The 19,097-nt window shown below is 43.1% G+C and overlaps 2 protein-coding genes across 3 annotated transcripts in view; both read right to left on the bottom strand.

Annotated features, from left to right (window-relative positions):
• Positions 1 to 39: 39 nt before the first annotated feature.
• On the bottom strand, positions 40 to 7,698 carry LOC135092962 (uncharacterized). The gene is made up of 8 exons (XM_063991786.1): positions 6,479 to 7,698; positions 5,360 to 5,496; positions 4,571 to 4,679; positions 3,548 to 3,665; positions 2,753 to 3,014; positions 1,949 to 2,086; positions 518 to 1,467; positions 40 to 164 (listed from the first exon to the last, which is right to left on the bottom strand). Exons 1-8 carry the CDS (start codon positions 7,682 to 7,684, stop codon positions 40 to 42), a joined length of 3,045 nt encoding a protein of 1,014 aa, XP_063847856.1. The 5' UTR covers positions 7,685 to 7,698.
• The window catches only part of LOC135092920 (golgin subfamily A member 6-like protein 22), an 11,984-nt gene continuing 206 nt past the window's right edge, over positions 7,320 to 19,097 (bottom strand). Inside the window, exons 2-9 of one of the 2 annotated variants that reach the window (XM_063991709.1) lie at positions 14,695 to 14,862; positions 13,598 to 13,693; positions 12,555 to 12,763; positions 11,003 to 11,131; positions 10,476 to 10,620; positions 9,995 to 10,147; positions 9,276 to 9,378; positions 7,320 to 8,380 (exon numbers count right to left, since the gene is read on the bottom strand). In XM_063991709.1, the coding sequence (XP_063847779.1) occupies positions 7,701 to 8,380; positions 9,276 to 9,378; positions 9,995 to 10,147; positions 10,476 to 10,620; positions 11,003 to 11,131; positions 12,555 to 12,760 (1,416 nt within the window). In that variant the 5' untranslated portion in view covers positions 12,761 to 12,763; positions 13,598 to 13,693; positions 14,695 to 14,862 and the 3' untranslated portion in view covers positions 7,320 to 7,700. The remainder of the gene's footprint in view (positions 8,381 to 9,275; positions 9,379 to 9,994; positions 10,148 to 10,475; positions 10,621 to 11,002; positions 11,132 to 12,554; positions 12,764 to 13,597; positions 13,694 to 14,694; positions 14,863 to 19,097) is intronic. The other variant, XM_063991710.1, reaches the window with a different exon arrangement.

The raw sequence follows: 19,097 nt of genomic DNA, 5'->3' as shown, positions 1-19,097 counted from the left end.
CTCACTTGCACCATTCATGTCAAAACACAAAATAAAACATTAAAAAAGTAATAATTTGTTCTGTTGTTCTCCCTGACCAGTTCTCTCTCCTTGCTTGGCTGTTTTTCCATTTTCTGTCTCTTGGCTCTCTGCATCCTCTCCTGCTGAGTTTTGCTGCTCTAGTACTGAAGACAGGTTTTTATCTCAAGGTTCTAATATGCTTCATTGTCCTCACTGACTAGTTCTCTCTTTCTGATCTCTGCTTCTCTCTCTCTCTCAGTTCCTTCCTTCCCTTCCTGTTGAATTTTGTGTCTCTAATTATGGTTTTAGTGACAGGATTTATCTTTCAAGGTCCTCAAACACTTCATCTTCCTCACTGATTGCTTCTCTCTTCCTCTCTCAGTCCTCTCCATTCCTTTCTGTTGAGTTTTCTCCTCTAGTTATGGTTTAGTGACAGGTTGTCCTTCAAAGTTCCCCTACACTTCCTCCTCACTGACTGCTTCTCTCTCTCTGCTGTGTCTTTCCTCCCTCTGTCTACCTGCAGCAGCTTTCAGTTCCTGCACTGGAAGAGGTGCAAACAGCATCTCATTCCTCCTGCTGGTGATGGTGTCCTCACTCTCGCTATCGGAGAGACGCTGCCTTCCCTCGTCCCTGTTCTCTGCAATGAATGACTTCGGGAGGGACAGGGAGGGCACCGTTGACTTGTACCACTCACGTGCACGCTTGTCCACCTCCCTGCTGACCTGTGCCCTCGTCAGTCCTTCCGTTAGTCTTCTGGGGTCACAGTTCTGAAGGGAGTGTCTGGACTGGGAATGCTGAGAATGTTGCCTGGCCTGAGAACAATGCCTTGCCCCACGTGATGACCTGGTGTGTCTGGCTGTTCTGTGAGTCTCCCTCTGTTCCCCAAGACCCCAGCCAGCATCAGTAAATAGCCCAAAGGTGTCTGATTCTTTGTTTGGCTCCTTGTCTTTAAACCTGGTGTGTCTGGCTGGCCTCTGAGTCTTGCCCCGTTCCCCAAGACCCCAGCCAGCGTCAGTAAAGAATCCACAGGTGTCTGATTGCTTAACATTGTGTGGGTTCTGTGGGTCTTTCATCTCAGGCCGGAAAACATACCTTGGTGGTGATGTTGGTGGTTCGGTCTCCACGTCGCAATACCTGGGCAGCTTCCAGTGGCAGGTGACGCGTCTGGGGCGTGTTGGCTGTGGGGTGACGCGCGGCTTGCTCTTCCTGCCTCGCTTCCCTGGCCAGCTTGGTTTGGGTTGTGGTGGCGGTGCAGGGTAAACATCTCGCACAAACTCATCAGGCAAGATGCTGTTGACCAAGAAGTGCTGGCTGGCTATCTTGAACCTCCTCTTGCAGCACAGCACGTCCCCATTCTCCTGCAGCTCAAAGGACAGTGTCTCTCGAGGCCTCTTGTTGCACCAGTACTTGATGAAACGCAGCAGGGACGAGAGGTACTGCTCCCCCAGGCCAGTGTCCCACAGCCGGCTGTGGCAGGGAGGGAATACAGTAAGGAAGGGAAGGAGGGAAAGACAGAGATTGTTTAGGTAAGGAAACAGACAGTAAATAGAGGGGATGTAGAGAGTAAATAGAGAAGGTATAGATAGCAAATAATGGGGGTGTAGAGGAGGGATAGACAGTAAATAGAAGAGGTGTAGAAAGGAAATAGGTAGAGTAAGATAGGGAAAGAAAAGAAGGGTTTTTAGATAGGAGGGAGGCAGAGTAAGGCAGGGAAGTAGAAGGGAAGAAGGATGGAGAGAGTTTTAGGTGAGGAAGAAAGAAGTGAATAGGCAGTAAGGTATGGAAGTACAATAACACCAACAGGAACACCAAGAACACCAACAGGAACACTAATAACAACAACAAGAAGACATGACCTTACCTAATCAAACCTAACACACCAAGAACAATAAGAACACTAACGGAACACCAAACCTAAACAAACACTAAAACACACACCCTATCGCACCACGCCTGGGCCAGCTGAGGCAGAGTCTGAGCGCAGAAGAGCCTGATGGCCGTCACCTGCTGGCCCGTCATCTCCCCACCTATGATGGTTGGCAGCCTCCCAAACTGGTAGTCTGCCCACCACTCCAGGAATGTGAACCTGCGGAAGGAGGTAATTATTATTGTTTTTTTTTCCTTTTTTCTTTGTGTGTGTGTGTGTGTGTGTATGTGTGTGGGTGTGTGTGTGTGTTGATTTTTTATCTTTTTATCATGTAAGGAGGGACAAAAAAAAATGCTTACTATCATTCTTTTTTGTTCCTATATAAAAGGGTTTCCAGGCCAAGGGTTACAAAAGGGCTGGAGAAAAAAAAAAAAGTTCAAGAATAAGTAGAGCCACAAGATTACGCAGAATTAGAAAAAATGTCCTCTTGAAATCATTGTTCTTTTTTATATTTTTATGTAAGAAGGGTTCCAGGAAAGGGCTACAAAATAAGGGTCTACTGAAGATGCCAGCCCATAAAAGTAGTGGGTAATTGTTTATTTATTTGTTTATTTATTTAACTCTTTCACTGCAATATGAGACAATTCACAAGACTAAGGTGATGTGTAGAATCTTTCACACCATCTACGAGAAAGAGAGAGAGAGAGAGAGAGAGAGAGAGAGAGAGAGAGAGAGAGAGAGAGAGAGAGAGAGAGAGAGAGAGAGAGAGAGAGAGAGAGAGAGAGAGAGAGAGAGATTTATCAGTGAACAAGTACATTTCCATAAAGACTGATAGACAGAAAATTGTAAAACCGTGATATCCTGCCCCCATCCTTTAGGCCCTACCACATGGCATCCCTCCAGGCCTGGGTGTCCTGCGGCGCCTGGTAGAGGTGCGTCCTGTACATGAAGTGCCTCTCGGACACCACTTCCCTCAGCACACCGGCCAGCTGGGGGTGCCGTGCCATGGCCCTGCGTGTCACCCGGGCACTGTGATCTGTCAGGTCAACTAGGGAGGAGTACAGCAGCCCCAGGCCCTCCACCTCCCCCCAGTACACCTGCCAGTGCTGCCCGGGGAAGGGAACCACTCTCTTCTTCCCGCTGGTGTCTGGAGGAGGTGATGAGTGTGGTGTGATGGCTTTAGAGTTCACGTGTGCTTACACTATAAAGAGCATGGTAAGTGTTACTGTTGTCTGTGAGGGATGGTGACTGTGGTCTAATCTTGCCTCCTCATACTCTATATGCAGTTTATTACCAAGTGTTAAATGTGTATTTAAGTGTAAACTAAATAAACCTTCCTTCTCTTATCCTTCCTTTAATCTCCTTTGTCCCATTAAACTTCCTTCTCATCCTCATCCTTTCCCTTCTTTTACTCACTAGCCTCACCAACAATCAAAATTGTAAACTACACAAACTTCCTTCCTTCTTCTCATCCTTCCTTCAATCTCCTTCATCCACCAAACTTCCTTCCTTTTCATCCTTGCCCTACCCTCCTTCATCCATTTCTCTCTCCACTCAACTCACCAACAATCATAATTATACACTAAACTTCCTTCCTTCTTTTATCTTTCCTTTGACCTCCCTCACTCACTAAGCTTCCTTGCCCTCCCTGCCCCAGCCGCCCGTGCCCACCTGCCTCACCGTGTCCTGGCGTGTGCAGCCCCATGAGGTGTGCGGTGAAGGCTGCCTTGGGACTGAGCTTCTCTGGGCTGCGTGCAATGGTCCTGCTGCTCTGAAGGTACACACGCCCATCCTCAAAAACCTGTGAGAGAGAGAGAGAGAGAGAGAGAGAGAGAGAGAGAGAGAGAGAGAGAGAGAGAGAGAGAGAGAGAGAGAGAGAGAGAGAGAGAGAGAGAGAGAAGGAGAGAGAGAGAGAGAGAGAGAGAGAGAGAGAGAGAGAGAGAGAGAGAGAGAGAGAGAGAGAGAGAGAGAGAGAGAGAGAGAGAGAGAGAGAGAGAGAGAGAGAGAGAGAGAGAGAGAGAGAGAGAGAGAGAGAGAGAGAGAGAGAGAGAGAGAGAGAGAGAGAGAGAGAGAGAGAGAGAGAGAGAGAGAGAGAGAGAGAGAGAGAGAGAGAGAGAGAGAGAGAGAGAGAGAGAGAGAGAGAGAGAGAGAGAGAGAGAGAGAGAGAGAGAGAGAGAGAGAGAGAGAGAGAGAGAGAGAGAGAGAGAGAGAGAGAGAGAGAGAGAGAGAGAGAGAGAGAGAGAGAGAGAGAGAGAGAGAGAGAGAGAGAGAGAGAGAGAGGTGAGTGTGTGAGAATGTCAGAGAGTGTTAATTGCTTCAGTTTTTAGGAATAAGTCATATATTTTTCCAAAGATCTTTTCAGTCATCATTATTTACAAATATAAGCATTTTTCTATTTTTTCAGTTATTATTTATCAGATATCTTTTACCTACATATTTAAAACTTCAAATCTCTCTTGTAACTGCTCTTAAACTAACTTCACTCCTAAACACTTACAAACACCACTTAAGAAACCAAAACCCTAATCTAAATACTCTTAAACACACTTACAAAACATCTTTCACCCCTAGAATACTCAAAACCCCAAAATCTCTCGTATAACTGCACTTAAACTAACTTATAAGACAGTTGTCATCCTTAAGCACTTATGAACACCACTTAAAACCCCAAATCTCCCATCTAAGTGCCCTCAAACACACTTACGACACAGCCTTCACCCTCCAGAGATGAGAACTTCTGCAGTAGGGAGTGAGGAACAGATCAACAAACACTTCCTTGAGAGCGATGAAGTCCGGCAGGGAATACACAAGCCTGGGGTGAGAGAGAGAGGGGGTGAAGAAGGGATCAGGTGTGTAGGTGTGTGGGTGGTGTGTGTTGGGAGTACTGCAGGTGTGTTGTGGAGGGCAGGTGTGGATTTGTTTGGTTATGTTTTTGTTGGGTTTGTTTGTGTGATTGTGGTGTTGCCAACTTGAGTGCATGTTAGAAGGAAAGATTGGGTGAATTTAGATGGAGGAAGAGGTGATAGAGGGAAGGGATAAATATAGACAGAAAAGAAGTGATAGAAGCAAGTAGTGTAGGGGGAAAAAAATAGAAAAATATAAGAAAAGGAGGTGATAGAAGCAAGGAGAAACTAGACAAATATATAGAAACAGCCAGAGGAGTGTAGATAAGACATTGCAAACTAAAAAATTAAGTAAATTCTCTCTCTTTCTCTCTCTCTCTCTTAAAAGCACACATACACACTCTCTCTCTCTCTCACACACACACACATACACACCTGCTTAGTCTCTCACAAACACATACAAACACCCTCGCTTTCTCTTTCTCTCTCTCTCTCACAAACACACATTCTCTCTCTCTCTCTCTCTCTCTCTCTCTCTCTCTCTCTCTCTCTCTCTCTCTCTCTTACACACACACACACACACACACACACACACACACACACACACACACACACACACACACACACACACACACACACACACACACACCTCCCGGCCTGGTCCCTCACAGCCAGCTCCTCCCTGAAGTACTGTATCCACAAGCCAAGACGTAGGAAGTGTACATATCCGTCATCCAACTTCCACTTGAGGTCTCTGTACTCCATATTGCTCAGGCAGAAGTTCACCTGAAAAAAAATAAATAAAAAAAAAAATAAATAAATAAAAATAATAATAATAAAAAAAAAAAAAATAATAATAATAATAATAATAATAATAAATAATAGTAATAATGATAATAAAAATACATAAATATATCAATAATAATAACAAATAAGTAAATAAATAATAAATAAACTTCAAAATGTGCAGAATTCCAACACCTCTCCTTTCCTTCTCCTTTTCCTTCTCCATATCCTTCACTCACACAAAAAAAAAAAAAGACCCAAAGATCCTACTTGTACAGAATCCTTCATCCTTAACTTGATTTTCCACACTCCTACAGATCCTATACCATATTTTTCATGTTCGTGGTCATTACATCCCTTATAATTTCACTACACAGCCTAAACATCGCAACTTACTCCTTAAACATCTAACACAAAAATCTTATATCCTTTCACACTCATACAAATCTCTCTCTCTCTCTCTCTCTCTCTCTCTCTCTCTCTCTCTCTCTCTCTCTCTCTCTCTCTCTCTCTCTCTCTCTCTCTCTTTCTCTTTCTCTTTCTATTTCTCACCTATCCTAATTTACCTTAACCTCACCTAACCTAACCCAAAACCTAAAAAAAGATTCCTTAATACAAAATACATCCTTTTAGTTTCCTTGAGATCCTTCACTGTGTCCTACCTAACCAAACCTAACCAAACTCCTTGGAAAACTCAAACAGTTCCTTAAAAGATAAAAAAAAAAAAAAATCCTAATTATTTAGAATCTTACACCAAGTAACTCCTTAAAAGACCCAAACATCTTTATTATTGACCTTTGACCTTCCTACAGATCATACAGACTTATCCTCCTCCTCCTCTTCTAATCTTTTCTTTATCCATATCTTACGATACTCCTTTATATCCCTTGCCCCCTCATCCTCCTTCTTTTCCTTCTCTTCTCTTATTCCTACACTTACTGATCCTACACTTCTCTTCCTCCTTCCTTCCTTCATCTCTCACCTTTTTGGGTTTGTAGGATCCCATTTCATATTCCTTGGCTAAGTGTTGTGTTGCCTCACCATCCACACACACATCCCAGGCCCTTGTGATGGTGATGGTGCCCCTTACACAGTTCACCAGGCCCTGTGTTCTCTCCTTCTCCTCCTCTTTCTCCTTCTTACATTTTTGCAGGGGTATCATTTCCAGGTCCTCTTGGTTTAGTTCCACTGGTATTTCATGTTGTTTCTTGTTTTTGTCATTGTTTTTGTGTTGTTTTTCCTTATTTTCTTTGCGTCTGGTGTTGCCGTCGTTGTTTCTCCCTAGTCTGGCTTGTTTTTTGCTGTCTGCTTTGTTGTTTTGGTCATTTTTTATCTCTTGGCTTAGTTTAATTGGTATTTCTTTTTTGTCATTGTTTTTGTGTTGTTTTCCTTTGTTTTCATTGTGTCTTTCTTGTTTTTTGCTGTTTTCTTTGTTATTTTGTTCATTTTCTATTTCTTGGCTGAATTCAACTGGTATTTCTCGTTGTTTCTTGTTTTTGTCATGGTTTTTGTGTTGCTTTTCCTTCTTTTCTTTGTGACTGTTCTTGTCATTGTTTTCTTTGTGTTTCTCTTGTTTTTTGCAGTTTTCTTTGTTGTTTTGGTGATTCTCTATCTCATCTGTGTTCTCTTGTTTTTGTTTGACTGATATTTCTTCTTTCTTATGCTTGTTTTTGTTTTTCTCTTGTTCTTTCTTGTTTTCTTTGTGTCTGCTTTTCTTCTCCATCTTTTTCATGTCCTCATCACTTTGTTTGTCTGTTTCTTCCTCCTTGTATTTGTTCTTCATGTATTGTTTTTGTTTCTCCTCTTCTTTCTTGCTTGCACAGTCCTCTCTCTCCTCCTCTTCCTTGTTTCTTTTTTCCTTTTTCTTGTCTTTCCCTGCTTCCTTATTTTCCTCATTCTTATATCTCTTCTTTTCTTCCTCCTTTTTCTTCTGTTTCTTATTTCTGCCTTTGCTTTCTTCCTCTTCCTTGTTTTCAGTCTCTATTTCCTCCTTATTTACTTCATTTCTGTCTTCTTCCTGTTCTCTCCAATTATTTTCCTCCATTATTGCTATCCACTCTTCCATATCTTCCCACTCCTCCTCCTCCTCTTCTTCTCTCATTCTTACATCTTTATCTATCTTACAATTATTTGATTTATTCTCTTCTTCTTCCTTCTCTTCTGTCATTGTTTCTTGACCTTTATTCATCTTATCATGTTCATTTTTATCCCTCTCTCCCCTCCTCCTCCTTCTTTTCTTCTCTCTTTTCTCCATCTCTCTTATTAACTTGACATTTCTCCTCTTCTTCCTTTTCTTCTCTTATTCTTTCATTTTTCTTCTCTACCCTGCATTTCTTCTCATCCTTCTCTCTTCTTACCCTTTCTTTTCTTTTATCAGTCTCACACTCCTCTTCCTCTTCCTTTTCTTCTCTTATTCTTTCATTTTCCTTCTCATCCTCCTGTTCCCTCACCCATACACTCTTACATTCCCCTTCCTTCACTTTTTCTTCTCCGATTCCTTCATTTTTCTTCTCATCCTCTTCATCCTCTTCTCTCACCCATACACACTCCTTACCAAACTTACACTCCTCGTCCTCTTCCTCCTCCTTTTCTTCTTCCATTTCTTCATTTTCCTTCTCATCCTCTTCTCTCACCCCACGCTCCTCTTCCTCCTTCTTCTTCAGCCCCTCCTTCAGGTAACCCCCATAGTAGGTGCTAGTGTCCGAGGTCCTCAGGCTGCCCGTTTTGTACAGGTGTCTGAGGCCGTGACGCTTCGAGGTGGTGGTCAGGGTGAATGCACCAGCCATGTAGAACTTCTCCTCTCTCTCTCTCTTCTGCTTCCTGCCTCTCTCATGCCTTGGGTCTTCGGAGTTGAGGTAACGAGATTTCCACAGGGCGAGGTAGTCTGTGGGTGGTGGTGGTGGTGGTGGTGGTGGTGGTGGTGGTGGTGGTGGTGGTGTGTGTGTGTGTGTGTGTGTGTGTGTGTGTGTGTGTGTGTGTGTGTGTGTGTGTGTGTGTGTGTGTGTGTGTGTGTGTGTGTGTGTGTGTGTGTGTGTGTGTGTGTGTGTGTGTGTGTGTGTGTGTGTGTGTGTGTGTGTGTGTGTGTGTGTGTGTGTGTGTGTGTGTGTGTGTGTGTTTCATGTTTTTTTGATGGTGTGGTGTTTTTTTTGGGTGTTTTTTGGTGGTGCTTGTGTGTGTGTGTGTGTGTGTGTGTGTGTGTGTGTGTGTGTGTGTGTGTGTGTGTGTGTGTGTGTGTGTGTGTGTGTGTGCTTGTATTTGTGGAGTGTTTGTGGTTGTAGTAGTAGCAGCAGTATTTTTCTATGTGTTTTGTGTGTTTGTGTTTGAGGTGGTAGTAGTAGTAGTAGTAGTAGTAGTAGTAGTAGTAGTAGTAGTAGTAGTAGTAGTAGTAGTAGTAGTAGTAGTAGTAGTAGTAGTAGTAAAATCAGACTTTGTTAGTGTTTCTGATATGATAGATATGATAGTTAATATTGTAATCAAAACAGTAACAGCAACAATAATAGTAACAATAGTAGCAGTAGTAGTAGCCCTCTCTCTCACACACACTCGCACACACACACACACACACACACACACACACACACACACACACACACACACACACACACACACACACACACACACACACACACACACACACAGATATAAAAACAGGATACTATGAGATTACTCCTCCTGTACACCACAACTAGGTAAATACAACAAGGTAAACACACACACACACACACACACACACACACACACACACACACACACACACACACACACACACACACACTCACCTATCTTAGTGGGGCATTCCCTCCCGAAAGGCTTGAATCTGACAGGGTACTTCCTCGGCCTGCCTCTCTTCCTGGCCACCACCGGCTCCTCCTCAGACTCAAGCTGCCAAAACACCTTTATTTTAACACATCTGCAAAGTTGCTCTATTTCAGCCAGTATGTATATTAAAGAGGAGTTGTTTTATTGTAGTGTGGATATTTTTTTATTAAGACTTATTTGATTTATTGTTTTTGAGTTCTTAGTGGGGTTTGAACCTTGGCGCCCAACATTCACTGATCCCAAGCCCGTCACTTTATCCACTGGGCCACAGAAACCCCAGCAACACTCTCTCTCTCACAGCCCAGCAACTAATGGCAGATAATATATCACTCTCTCCCTCATCCTTCTCACCAAAAACATTCTTCTTCCTTCTCACATTCCATGAACTAGCAACAAAAGGAAGTAAAGTAAAAAAATAAAATAATAATCTCTCTCTCTCTCTCTCTCTCTCTCTCTCTCTCTCTCTCTCTCTCTCTCTCTCTCTCTCTCTCTCTCTCTCTCTCATAACAACAGAGAGAAAACAGCAACAAACATCTTGAGAACAACTAGCAAAAAAAATAAATAAATAAATAAAACAAAAACAAAACTAAATAAATCTCTCACACCTTTCACTTTTTCACACACCAAAAAACAACAAAAAGAGAAAAAAACAAAAATAACACTGATCACCACCACTCACCTCATTTCTCTTGGTGTTGATGCTGGTGTTGATAGGAAAGATGGTTCGAGCTAGACCCAACATTTTTCTTACTTCCTGCCTCACTCTGCTGTCCTGCTCCTCCTGCTCCTCCTGCTGCTCCTTCCTCAGGCCACTCCCAGCTGTACCGTGTGTCTAGGAGAAAAGGGTTATTTGTTAGGTTAGGTTAGGTAGAGGTTTGTGGTGTTGCAGTGTTCTGTTAGGGAGCCTTGTGTGTGTGTGTGTGTGTGTGTGTGTGTGTGTGTGTGTGTGTGTGTGTGTGTGTGTGTGTGTGTGTGTGTGTGTGTGTGTGTGTGTGTGTGAGGGTTTGTGGTGTAGGAATGCGGTTAAGTTAGAAACACACTCTCTCTCACACACACACACACACACACACACACACACACACACACACACACACACACACACACATTCCAAGTCTTCCTCATCCCACACTCCCTCTTCTCCCCAACAGAGCTGCCCACACCTTCCCACACACCCTCTTGGAGCACAGCAAGCGACGGGCGGCCTGGTGGCTGTGCAGGATGGCGGCGGTGGTGGTGTGCAGCAGGCTGGCCAGGTACAGCCTGCGTGTGGGGTGCTGCACCAGCCAGGCTGCAGCATCACCAAACCTGCAACACCACACACAGGTTAGTTAGTGTTGTTAAAATTCAGGGATGCAACTCAAGGCAGACTTATGGTGAAGTTTGCCATAACCTGAAGTTTAGTCTAGAAATGACAGGGAATAGTGTTGAATTTGGAGGAAAAAAGGGGATCGTAGTGAATAACATTGAATTTAGGCAAAAAAAAAAGTGTTTAGATGAATAATGATAATCTCAGACCTTATATCAAGTGAATAACATCAAATTTCAACTAAATAAATAAATAAATAAACAAATAAATAAAAAATAAAAAGAGCATACACATAAATAATGACAACCTTAGACCTTACAACAAGTGAATAACATAACACAATAACAACAAAAGAGAGGACAGAGTGTTTGGAGGCGTCACCTGACAGTGTCCAGGGTGTGGGTGGTGTTGGCCAGGCTGCAGGTGCACAAGAAAATGGAGTGACTGTCCCCCACCAGCGCCTCCCTCAGCACCCGGGTCAGCACTGTCCGCCGCCCATCGTACAGCATGCTACAACAACACAGCACTACACTACTACACTACACCTTAGAATTTGGGTGGAAGTAGCAAGTATGTAGAGGTGGTAATAGTAGTTAGGATGTGGTAGAAAATATCAGTGGTAGGGACTGTGGTGTGGTGGAAGAAGAGAAAGAGCAACTGTGGTAGAGAAGTGGAGGTGGTGAAAGAGGAGGAAGGAAGAGGAGGAAGAGAGAGAGAGAAGAAAAATGAATGTGGTAGAGGAGGTGGAGGAAGAGTGAGTGTGGAGAGAAAGCAGAGTAAGAAAAGTGATTGCTAGAGTGGTGGAGGAAGAAGTGGAGAGAAAGAGCTACCATGGAGGAAGAAGTGGAGAGAAAGAGCTACCATGGAGGAAGAAGTGGAGAGAGAGAGAGAGAGAGAGAGAGAGAGAGAGAGAGAGAGAGAGAGAGAGAGAGAGAGAGAGAGAGAGAGAGAGAGAGAGAGAGAGAGAGAGAGAGAGAGAGAGAGAGAGAGAGAGAGAGAGAGAGAGAGAGAGAGAGAGAGAGAGAGAGAGAGAGAGAGAGAGAGAGAGAGAGAGAGAGAGACTGTAGTGGAGAGTAACCGTCGTGGAAGTGTGGCACGAATATAAGTGTAGAGGGATTAACTAACAACATGGTTTAAATTTATAAGGGCAACACACCAGGAGACTCAGTATTAAAACAAAACGATGAAATTAGCAGAAAAGAATGGAGGCTCGTTAACAGACTTTTGGCCATGACTATATAATTATCAAGGCATTCTCTCTCTCTCTCTCTCTGATCTAGTTGTCTCTTATTTGATGGGAACACAGAGAAGGAGAGGGTTCTGATATTGTAGGGAGGAGAGCCTGGGGACATGAGGAGAAGTTGATAAAAGAGGAGATATTTGAAGGGTAGATATTTAAATGGACATAAGAAGGAGTTGATACAAGAGAATATATTTGAACAGCAGATATTTGAACAGACATAAGAAAGGGTTGATAAAAGAGGAGATATTTGAAGGCTAGATATTTGAGTGGACATAAGGAAAGAGACATTGGGAAAAATTGACGAAAGAGAAGATATTTGAAGGCTTGATACCTGAGTGGACATAAGCAAACTATTTGTTTTCCTATTTCAACCATTTACTTTTTTTTTACTGCAGTCACCCCTTAGCTAGCCCCAAAATACATTAAAAAAAAAAATATATAAAAAACTAAGCCAATACACACTGTAAGACCCTCCTATTACACCCATTTATTGCCTTAGACCCGTCACCCATCAGCTGATCCTTGAATAAAAAAATAAATAAATAATAAAGAAAAAAATGCCAACACACAAACAGCAATACCCAAACTAACACCACCAACCCAAGACACAAACAACACAAGTCGGAACAAGAACAGCAACACCACAACACACCACAACACACCGCAATGCAACACAACCCCATTTCTCACCTCTTATTGGAGCATTCACTCACAACAAAATTATGCAAAGTAAACAGAGATTGCGTTACTGCCGGGCCGCCCCTCAGCTCCTCCGTGACACTTCCCAGGGCCGGCAGAAGCTCCACACCGGCCACTGTCACAAAGTCGAGGAAGGAGATGGCCACAGACACCTCCTCCCACCTGCTGTAGTCTCTGTAGCGTGGCAAGCTCTCCATGATCTGAAAAAAGGGTTGTTAGTGCTGCGTCTCTTGTTTGGGTCATCTGAAAGGTCATGGAAGTTAGTTTTCTAGTTTTGGTGGTGTAATTTGGGGTTTTCAAAGGTCACAGAGATAATAAGACAGGTTTTTGAAGACTAGTCATCAATCCTATCAAACAAAACAATACTGCAACACATCACCTAGTCCACAACACATCAGCAAGTTTCAGTGCAGCAGTCACTCATCCCTTTCTCTGGTAAACTCTGGAACTCCCTGCCTGCTTCTGTATTTCCTCCTTCCTGTGACTTGGACTCCTTCAAGTGGGAGGTTTCAAGACACTTATCCTTTAATTTTTTGACAGCTGCTTCTGACGCTGTTTGGGGACTGGCACCTCTATGGGCCTTTTTATTTTTTTATTATAATTTTTGTTGCCCTTGGCTGGTGCCCCTCCTGGAGAGAGAGAGAGAGAGAGAGAGAGAGAGAGAGAGAGAGAGAGAGAGAGAGAGAGAGAGAGAGAGAGAGAGAGAGAGAGAGAGAGAGAGAGAGAGAGAGAGAGAGAGAGAGAGAGAGAGAGAGAGAGAGAGAGAGAGAGAGAGAGAGAGAGAGAGAGAGAGAGAGAGAGAGAGAGAGAGAGAGAGAGAGAGAGAGAGAGAGAGAGAGAGAGAGAGAGAGAGAGAGAGAGAGAGAGAGAGAGAGAGAGAGAGAGAGAGAGAGAGAGAGAGAGAGAGAGAGAGAGAGAGAGAGAGAGAGAGAGAGAGAGAGAGAGAGAGAGAGCACCATTCTTTACTCCTACCAGACAGAACCACACCACATTCACAAAGTCTCAGTGTAGCAGGAGCACTGTGCCTCACTCACAATGCGGAAGACAGTGTGTGATGCCTCCAGCCTTCCCTTGGTCCTGCGTGCCCTCCTCACGTGCTCGCTGTGGCCCTGGGCGTAGAGGTCCTCCAGCTGAGAGAGAGAGAGAGAAAGAGAATGGGATTGTAAAGAAGCTAATGTGGAGTAAGATAGTAGATCCATATAAATATTTTGTTCTAGGAAGATAAAATATTGAAAACTCTATAGGGGTCCTAGGTCCTCCAGCTGTGAGAGAGAGAGAGAGAGAGAGAGAGAGAGAGAGAGAGAGAGAGAGAGAGAGAGAGAGAGAGAGAGAGAGAGAGAGAGAGAGAGAGAGAGAGAGAGAGAGAGAGAGAGAGAGAGAGAGAGAGAGAGAGAGAGAGAGAGAGAGAGAGAGAGAGAGAGAGAGAGAGAGAGAAGCTAATGTGGAATAAAAAGCAAAGATCCATGTTAATTTTTCTGTTATGGAAAGGTGAAATATTGAATAATCTAGTGAAATGTTAGTGTAATGGAGTGTCTTTCTATGTATCTATGTGTAGTATACAGAGTCTCAGCTATACACTTCTTTTCATTCCTTGCCTCTGTCGCCTCTTCTGTAGTATAATTGAAGTATTTCTAATTGTAGTTGTGTTTTTGATGTTACTAAACTTCCTTTTCTCGGTCCTCCACTAGTGTTCTGCCCTCTACTGCCTCCTCACCATAACACCACCAAAACACCCCCACAACACTCCTAAAATACCCAAAAACAATCTAAAACACTGCCAAAACATTGCAAACACTCCAAAACCACGAAAAAACACCGCAAAAACACTACTAACACACCAAAAACATTCCAAAACACCACAAAAACAACAAAACACTCAAAAACATGATAAACACCACTGCCAAAACACCACGGACACACCACAAAATACCCACATAATCACCACCATACCATCAAAACACCAAAACACCACAAAACACACCACTTAACCCCAAAAGACACCAGGATCATTAATTAATTCATTTGTTGGTTCTTTAGTTAGTTAGAGAGCTACTTAATCAATTAGTTAATCTGTTTGTTTATTAGTTCAGTAGTCAACAGGACCCCAAAGATACCACACATCACCACACACCTCTTGTAGCTTGGTGATGACAACCTCCCTAGCACCATACCACACCACGCGCCCACCACAGTCAGTCACCAGCTCCAGGGAGGGTGTGGTGGTGGTGGTGGTGGTGGTGGTGGTGTGGTGGTAAGCAGGTCTTCTATTCTCTCATTGTAGATCTCAATATATGAAACTCTGTGGAGAAACACAAGGGGGTAGTCACAGCCTGCCCTCTAAAGACAACTCTCTTCCTCCACACAAAACTACAAGCACCTAATAACACACACACCCTTCACTCCAAAAATTTTAAAATCATGGCGACTCCTACACCAGCCTCGGAGTCCCCAATCTGGGGAGGGGACCATAAATGTCCCCAGGTCGGACTGCCTTTCCGTCGACGACCCTAAGTGTCTTGACACCCCCCTCAACTTTTTCTTCATTAACTTCTGCAACATTCGCGGTCTAAGATCTAATTTTCAATCTGTAGAACACCACCTCTCCTCTTCTAAACCTCATCTTCTTTTCCTCACTGAAACTCAGGTGTCTGAGGCAACTGACAGTAGCCCCTTTTCTGTTCCCTCCTACTTTCTCTATCCTCATTTTCGATCCAAAGCTGGATGCTGCGTTTATGTGCGCAATGACTTAACCTGCTCTCGTGCCCACGCTCTTGAATCTTCCGAGTTTTCCACCATCTGGCTACGACTACAGAGTCATTCTCATACTAAATTTATCTGTGCTGTATACCTCTCTCCTAACTCCTCTGACTATAAGAAATTCTTTGACTACTTAACTTCCAAAGTGGAGCACATTCTGACCCTCTTCCCTTTTGCAGAGATCTCCATTCTTGGAGACTTCAATGTTCACCACCAGCTTTGGCTTTCCTCTCCCTTCACTGACCATCCTGGTGAACTAGCCTACAACTTTGCTATCCTCCATGACCTAGAGCAATTGGTGCAACACCCTACTCGTATTCCTGACCGTCTTGGAGATACGCCCAACATTCTTGACCTTTTCCTGACCTCTAATCCTTCTGCTTATGCTGTCACCCTTTCTTCTCCGTTGGGCTCCTCCGATCACAATCTCATATCTTTATCTTGTCCTATCACTCCAATCCCTCCTCAGGATCCCCCTAAGCGAAGGTGCCTCTGGCGTTTTGCCTCTGCTAGTTGGGGGGACCTGAGGCGGATATTTGCTGATTTTCCTTGGAATGACTACTGCTTCCGTGTCAGAGACCCGTCTTTGTGTGCTGAGCGCATAACAGAGGTGATAGTGTCTGGCATGGAGGCGTACATTCCTCACTCTTTTTCTCGTCCTAAACCTTCTAAACCTTGGTTTAACACAGCTTGTTCTCGTGCTATACATGATAGAGAGGTGGCCCACAAAAGGTACTTAAGCCTTCCTTCACCAGAATCTCATGCACTTTATATTTCTGCCCGGAACCATGCCAAGTCTGTTCTCCAACTAGCCAAAAACTCCTTCATTAACAGAAAATGTCAAAACCTTTCAAGATCTAACTCCCCTCGTGATTTCTGGCATCTAGCCAAAAATATCTCCAATAACTTTACTTCTTCTTCTTTCCCTCCTCTACTTCAACCAGATGGCACCACTGCTATCACATCTATTTCTAAAGCTGAACTCTTTGCTCAAACCTTTGCTAAAAACTCTACCTTGGACGATTCTGGGCTTGTTCCTCCCTCTCCTCCACCCTCTGACTACTTCATGCCTCGTATTAAAATTCTTCGTAATGATGTTTTCCATGCCCTCGCTGGCCTAAACCCTCAGAAGGCTTATGGACCTGATGGGGTCCCTCCTATTGTTCTCCGAAACTGTGCCTCCGTGCTTGCACCTTGCCTAGTCAAACTCTTTCAGCTCTGTCTGTCAACATCTACCTTTCCTTCTTGCTGGAAGTTTGCCTACATTCAACCTGTTCCTAAAAAGGGTGACCGCTCTAATCCCTCAAACTACCGTCCTATTGCTTTAATTTCCTGCTTATCTAAAGTTTTTGAATCTATCCTCAACAGGAAGATTCTTAAACATCTATCACTTCACAACCTTCTATCTGATCGCCAGTATGGGTTCCGTCAAGGCCGCTCGACTGGTGATCTTCTGGCTTTCCTTACTGAGTCTTGGTCATCCTCTTTTAGAGACTTTGGTGAAACTTTTGCTGTTGCCTTGGACATATCAAAAGCCTTTGATAGAGTCTGGCACAAAGCTTTGATTTCCAAACTACCCTCCTACGGTTTCTATCCTTCTCTCTGTAACTTCATCTCAAGTTTCCTTTCTGACCGTTCTATTGCTGCTGTGGTAGACGGTCACTGTTCTTCTCCTAAATCTATTAACAGTGGTGTTCCTCAGGGTTCTGTCCTGTCACCCACTCTCTTCTTATTATTCATTAATGATCTTCTAAAACAAACTTCTTGTCCTATCCACTCCTATGCTGATGATACCACCCTGCACTTTTCCACGTCTTTTTCATAGACGTCCAACCCTTCAGGAGGTAAACATATCACGCAGGGAAGCCACAGAACGCCTGACTTCTGATCTTTCTAAAATTTCTGATTGGGGCAGAGCAAACTTGGTATTGTTCAATGCCTCAAAAACTCAATTCCTCCATCTATCAACTCGACACAATCTTCCAGACAACTATCCCCTCTTCTTCAATGACACTCAACTATCCCCCTCTTCTACACTGAACATCCTCGGTCTGTCCTTTACTTATAATCTGAACTGGAAACTTCACATCTCATCTCTAGCTAAAACAGCTTCCATGAAGTTAGGTGTTCTGAGACGTCTCCGCCAGTTTTTCTCACCCCCGCAGCTGCTAACTCTGTACAAGGGCCTTATCCGTCCATGTATGGAGTATGCTTCACATGTCTGGGGGGGTTCCACTCATACTGCTGTTCTAGACAGGGTGGAATCAAAAGCTTTTCGTCTCATCAACTCCTCTCCTCTAACTGACTGTCTTCAGCCTCTCTCTCACCGCCGCAATGTTGCATCTCTAGCTGTCTTCTACCGCTATTTTCATGCTAACTGCTCTTCTGATCTTGCTAACTGCATGCCTCCCCTCCTTCCGCGGCCTCGCTGCACAAGACTTTCTTCTTTCTCTCACTCCTATTCTGTCCACCTCTCTAACGCAAGAGTTAACCAGTATTCTCAATCATTCATCCCTTTCTCTGGTAAACTCTGGAACTCCTTGCCTGCTTCTATATTTCCACCTTCCTATGACTTGAATTCCTTCAAGAGGGAGGTTTCAAGACACTTATCCACCAATTTTTGACCACTGCTTTGACCCTTTTAGGGACTGGCATTTCAGTGGGCATTTTTTTTATTAGATTTTTGTTGCCCTTGGCCAGTATCCTTCCTACATAAAAAAAAAAAAAAAAAAAAAAAAAAAAAACTGAGGTGTGAATGTGAGAAATAGAAATTATTGATGTAGAAATGAATGGGAAGATATGAGAGTGATAGGAAGAAAATTTGATGTAGGAGTGAATGGGATGAAAGAAATGAGAGTGAAAGAAAGAAAATTTGATGTAGGAATGAATGGGAAAGATCTTTTTTAATGCAGAAGTGAATGGAAGAGAAATTGTTGGTGTAAAAATGAACAGAGGGGAGAAATAAGGAATAGTTGATGTAGAAGTGAGTGTGTTAGAACAAATGGATGTAAAAGAAATGAGTGTGAAAAAAAAAAATGTTGATGTAGATTAAGTTAGGTGGTGTTTTAGGAATGATAGGGAGAGTGTTCAGTGCGAGTGTAGGGATATGTTGGTGTGGAATGAGTAGGAAAGAAACTAATATGAAAGAAGGAAATGTGAAGGAAAAAATGTTATGTAGAAATGAATAGGAAAGAAACTGATGTGAAAGAAATGAGTGTGAAGGAAAAATGTAATATAGAAATGAATGCGTATGAAAGAAATTAATATGAGGACAGCCTACATAACTAAATCACATAAGTAAGAAAATATAAGTGTTTAGAAGGTAGAAAGAGATTAAAAATGAGCATTTTGAAAGTAGCTAAAGATAAAAAATATTTTTTTGGAAAGTGGAAAGAGATTAAAGATAAGATATTGGAAAGTGGAGAGACTGGAAAGTGGAGAGATTAAAAACATGATACTGGAAAGTGGAAAGAGATAAAAAATAAGAGATTGGAAAGTGGAAAGAAATTAATTAAAGATAAGTTTCAAAAGTGGAACAAGATTAAGACTTTGGAAAGAAGCAAGAGACTAAAAATAAGAGTTTGGAAAGTGGAAAAACATTAAAAATAAGAACTGGAAAGTGGAAAAAGACTAAGAAAAAATATCTAGCCCTAAAGTAACTACTACTACACCACAACCTTCCTTGACAGACTGGCAGCTAAATACACCTTCTTTCTCCCTCTCTTTCTTCTTGCCCTGTGCCAGTGACCCTCTTACACACACACACACACACACACA

The sequence above is a fragment of the Scylla paramamosain genome, chromosome 41 (genome assembly GCF_035594125.1).
Source record: "Scylla paramamosain isolate STU-SP2022 chromosome 41, ASM3559412v1, whole genome shotgun sequence".
In the NCBI taxonomy this organism is placed as follows: Eukaryota; Metazoa; Arthropoda; class Malacostraca; order Decapoda; family Portunidae; genus Scylla; species Scylla paramamosain.
Note: the sequence above shows the minus strand (reverse complement) of the source record. Positions and strands in the feature narration are given on the sequence as shown.